Consider the following 5666-nt stretch of genomic DNA (forward strand, 5'->3'; position numbering starts at 1 on the left):
CAGGACAAGGAAAGTGATCATCATCCCCTTGGCTGAATTTTTATCGAAGGAGTTTTCATCTCCATATCACCCTAACCCGGAGGAAAATTTCTCGAGGCCAAAGCCCCAAGCGAGGAAATCCCCATGAGGATCTCATCTTTAAGTAGAAATTTTCATTCATAGTTTCTCTAAGAGAAATTACAACAAAAAATTAATCCAAAATTATTGTATTATTATTATTATTATAAAATATTAATACTATTCAACTATTAACCCAATGAGAAAAAAGATGATGCACCGACAGTGTAAAGTTTTTTTTCACCATCAACCAATCAGATTGTAATGATCTGCCACGTCAATTAATGAAATTAAATAAAAAAAAACAGATTTTCTCACATTCTTGAAATCTGATTAGTTGACTGTGTAAAACAACTTTAACCGTCAGTGCATAGAAATTAAACTCTAATGCAATTACACAACCACTTACCGGTGTTTAATGGATAGTTATATTCATTCACATTAATATTAATATCTTTACTAAAAACATTACAAAGAGCATTTACCTTTTATTTTTAATCAATAAAAAATATTTTTATATAATTTTATTTTAAGGAAATTCAAGGACAATAGGGAGGCGCTTGTCCCGGGCCTCCAAAATACAAGATAGGTTCTTGTCCATATTTAGCCTCATTTAAGATATTGTAGCAATAGGGTTCTGGAGCGTTTGTGTTTACATGACTAGGGTACTTAAGTTGTTGTGAGTAATCCTTAATTCTCAAATTGCGCATGAAGCATGCGCTCCCCCAACGATTTTCTGCACTCTCTCCGCTCCCCATAGCGGTTCTTGTGTGTGGTCTTTTCTTTACCATCGGACTGTACACTTGTCCACCCCACTCAACCGCTATTGCACTATGGCTCAACCCAGCAGCACCGAATAATTTCGCAGGCCAATAACCCACAGGCGTATTGTGGCCCACTCTAAGCCACCAATTTCCTGAGTCATCCTGAATTTGGCCACCAATAAATAATAGTTAATATAATAGTTGATGTTAAAATATAATCGTGATAAATTAATTAATTTTTAGAGAAGTACAAAACATGTTTAAAACAATTTATAGCATATGAATAAGTATAAAAAAAATACATGAGCATTACCCAAAACATTCCAATGTTGATCTCATATTGTTGACCGCGTTTGGATGAAATATGGGCTAAGGCAGCACCAAGACTTACTTGCCCTGTTTGCACAAATCCAGGGCAAGTAACATCAAAGCAACCTGTTGACTTGTATGAATCCGTCTGCACAACACAAATTATCAAACCAAAAATCAATGTTAGTTTGATTTCATCCTCCAAAATTTGTAGGTTAAAAATTAAGCAATAATATTATTTAAGAAGAAAGACCATTAAGAAAAATGAATAATGCTTCAATTAATAAAGTACTTACAGTCCAATAAGCAAACAATCGAGTGGCTTTATCACCATACAACTTTGGATTCACCTAGACCGTAATATACAGAGAGAATTTGTTAAGTGCGTGATCATTTGTAATACTTCACATTAATTTAGTGTGTGTCCTTAAGGCACATCAGGTGATAATTAAAGTGTTTATCGTAAAAGATAGGAATACTAAATTGTAATTGTTCAACCATACATGAGTGGTTGATATAAAAAAGGGTAGTGGTCGCATTACTTTATAAAACTATTCATAGTGAAATCTAATGATTAAGATTCATCTCTAATGATTGCAAGTCCACTCACCTAATACGTACGTTAGAAATCACATGACATTATGTTTTAACCTTGACCATTTATAGTTCAATCAAATGGTTAAGATTTACTGCTTTCATCTCTCATAATATACACTTTCCTCACTTGCTATGTTACACCACACACACACACACACACACACATATGATGTATCTCATGAGAATAAATTACGACAATTAGATCTAATCATGAACGATCTAGATTAAAATAAATTAATAGTCATGTGGTCACTTAAAAAAACCATGTGACTTTTTAAAACAAATTAATAGTCATACACATTATATATGCAAAATCATATATTGGTAGGAATATATAAAAGGTGTTGTTAACTTTTGTTGTTGTTGAAATTAAGGTATGGTTGATTTGGAATTGTAAGTAGTGAGTGTAAACTAACCACCCAGCCTGCTTCAACACTTTGCAAAAACTGAGGACCATTGTTAGCCAAAAGCCAAATTTGAGCAGTGGTGTAATCATTTGGTAGATCAACACTTGGATTCCAAACGTTAATATCTGCTTCTGCACCTATGTAATTGTATCCCACTGTAAAAAGATATGTTTGCTGCATGCCATATCACAATTAGTTCGCTACATTAAATCAAAATATATCTCGTGTGTATAATTATAAAGTATGTATGTACCGAGCGATTTTCTGGAATGTATGTGTTGGAGCCATTGAATTCATGGGAATTAGAGTTTGTGGTGTTTGTTGAATTTATGAAATGTATTGGGGGTTTTCGACCAAAGAGTTCCAAAGAAGTTGCTCTTAGTAAGTCCTCTTTTCGAATTCGGCGAATGGGAACAGTTCCTTCTGGACAGCTTCCACTTTTCTGCCATGTTTGGAACACTTGAAATGTGCTAGAGTTATGGGAATCTAGAAGGAAATCAGGGACTTTCTGCATGGTTCATTAGTCAATGATGCACAATCTGTCAGTTTAAGATGAATATTGAGATGAAATTAAATAATAACAGTGACATTTTTTTATGAATTCTAAGGTTCCACCAGCACTATGATCCTTTGGTCAAAAGTTGAATAATTATTTGAAAATTACGTGTGCATACTAAAAGGTAATAAATTCAATACAACCAATTTCTTGTCTAGTCACTACAGTCAATGCTTCTCGATAGTTTGATAAAAATCTAACGATTTAAATTTAAAAAACATGTTTTAGATGTAATTTGTTAAGCTCGAAAGCTAAACCTAATATTATGGTTGAAATCTCATAATTTCAATGACAGCACCCATGATTAACTCCCCTTAACCCGAATGTCCTAAAAGTACACTAAATCATTTAGTGACCCATGCTGACCAAGAAACCAATTTAAAGTTACAGATGAACTTAGCTATAAACTTTATTATTTTATTCTAAAAACATATGGAGCTTTTAAGGACACAAACAAGTCTAACATTTTTATTCCTCTTGTAAGAAGAAAAACAAGTCTAACATTTAAGACACTATCACACAATGTTGACATTTGTGACATGAAGTTAATTATAAATGCATGTGTTGCAACTTTTCCAGCATGAAATGAAAGCAAATTTAATGAATTGAGTAATTTATGCCTTTTAACATATTTGTAATTTTAAGGCAAAACTAAAGTTTTATTAGAAGAGTTTAATTGACATGTATCATAAGTGTAAAACAGTTTTACACTGATAATTAACTAATCACAGTGTGTCATGTAGGTAGAAAATAATTATTATTTAAAATAAAATGAAGATATATTTTATGATTTGAAGAATTTAATTAATTGACTATGTAAAATTTATTTATATATAGCTAGAATGGCTATGTTTGGAATTTCCAAAATATTATAATTTTTTAACAAGTTTTTTTTGTGTGCCCATAATTTACAACTCTTATTGAATATAAGCATAGAAATGAATCACCTTTTACTAAAAATTGTTACCACATGGACACCACACTTTTTACAATCATAGTTACGCACCTGAATGGTGTGGTACTTCAATGCAGGATGGTTGAAAGCATGTTGTTTGTAAATGTTGATGCAGTCAATAATATCTCCATCTTCACTCTGAAAAAAGAAAAATAAAGTAAGGTTTATATTCAAGTATAACAATTTGAATTCAATTTATCGATAACATTTTTATTATTAAAAGTTGAATCATTTTTTTTTATCAAAAAGTGAATCATATTTATATCTTCAATATATTAAATACCATTTGGTTAAATATTTCACATTAATAATTTAGATTTAAATTGGAAACCATTGAATATCTTTTGGTGCATATTACAATGTTAAGAGAACGGAAAAACTATTTTTTTCAACAAAAAAAAGACCGTGACAAAGATAATATAGGCTCCTTAAAATTAAATACTTTTACTTTGGAGTTTTCTAAGTCATTCACAAGTATGATTTAACCTCATTCTTGTGCACCAATATATGATCATTTCTGTATATAAATAAAAGTTATGAAGCTCTTTACTCACTTCATAAATTTTATTAGTCCGGATAAGATTGATTTGAATCACACCTATGTGTGATTTAAAAAACCCAATTTTATTTTATGTAAACTTTAACACAAACACATTCTAAGAGATTATTAAAAGATAGTATTTTCCAAAAATACTGCAAAATTTATTAAAACATTATAAAAAAAATTACAACTGAAAATTTTACTATTGAATTGTTTACTCAATTATATGAGGATTTAATTTTTGTTCGATAAAATATTTTTTATAATTATAAAAATATAATTTCTCACTCCATAGGCTTGACTTTCAGAAAAATGAATTTTATTTTTTATTTTTTTAAACGAAATAAATGATAAGTTATCTTCAATATTTTTTTAAAATATTTAAAACATTTAATCTTGAAATATTTACTCAATATTTGTTTTTTTAAAAGAAACAAATTATTTGAGGACTTTGAAAAGAGTGAGAAAAATGCAAAATCTGAAATCATAACAATTATAAAAAGGTCGGGGTGCGGAGTTGAATACCTTAATTGTTTTTACCGCAGGTTTGTTAAGGAGCTTCAGTTTGGCTTCAATTTCTCTTTCTAAAGATGATGATGCTCTTCCTTCAACTTTGAATTTTAATTGGTTACAAGAGGAAAACAACGCGCAAAGCAACACAAATACAACCTTAAAAATTCTCATTCTCTGAACCCTTCAACTCTCACTCACTAAACTGAGAGTCATGCAAAAGGAAAAATAACATTAAGCTTTATACAAGATACTTGCACAAAGAAATGGCATGGAAACTAGTGGATGTTTTTAATGCATTTATTATAGAATTTATAATTTTGTGTATATAAATATTTATATATTATTTTATTGGTCATATCTATTTATTTATTTATTAATTAATAATAGCAAGTTTGACTCTATTATAGCACTTGTAAATCATTTTTTATATTATTTTTAATACATAACTTAATACTCTTTCCGTTTCATATTAAATGTTCGCTTAGACAAAACAATTAGTTCCTTTATATATGTATGTCCACATAAAATTTAAATGGAACACTAGTTAATGTTTTCCCATAAATAGAGTATTATGTTTTTAAAAGTCAAATTATTAATTACATTTATTAATATCTATTTTTTTAAAATTTATGGGAATGTAATATGAAACGAAAAAAGTACTTCCTCGTTCCTATTTAACTGTCCACTTTGAGTGGAGGCACACATAATAATGGTGTGATTAATTTTGTTAATTTTTAGAAAAAGTGAGGATTATTTTTCTATTTTACCCTTTAAAGTATGTGTTATCTCTCCTCATTTATTGTACTGAAAAGGGCATTTGTTGTAAAAACATCATTTAAGGCTCTCTTGAAATGTTAAGTGGACAGTTAAATAAGAACAAAAAAAATTCTTCAAAGTTGACAGTTAAATATGAACAGAGGGAGTAATAATGTGTATGCATAAGGCGTACCACCATTCTCTCATTCTC

At 29.6% G+C, this 5666-nt stretch overlaps 1 protein-coding gene across 1 annotated transcript; it reads right to left on the reverse strand.

Annotated features, from left to right (window-relative positions):
- Positions 1-529: 529 nt before the first annotated feature.
- LOC130732138 (uncharacterized) lies at positions 530-4895 on the reverse strand. Its single transcript, XM_057584249.1, has 7 exons — positions 4712-4895; positions 3697-3783; positions 2388-2642; positions 2144-2308; positions 1427-1480; positions 1135-1278; positions 530-983 (listed from the first exon to the last, which is right to left on the reverse strand). Exons 1-7 carry the CDS (start codon positions 4868-4870, stop codon positions 597-599), a joined length of 1251 nt encoding a protein of 416 aa, XP_057440232.1. The 5' UTR covers positions 4871-4895; the 3' UTR covers positions 530-596.
- Between the last annotated feature and the right edge of the window lie 771 nt (positions 4896-5666).

This window comes from Lotus japonicus, chromosome 1, assembly GCF_012489685.1.
Source record: "Lotus japonicus ecotype B-129 chromosome 1, LjGifu_v1.2".
NCBI lineage: Eukaryota > Viridiplantae > Streptophyta > Magnoliopsida > Fabales > Fabaceae > Lotus > Lotus japonicus.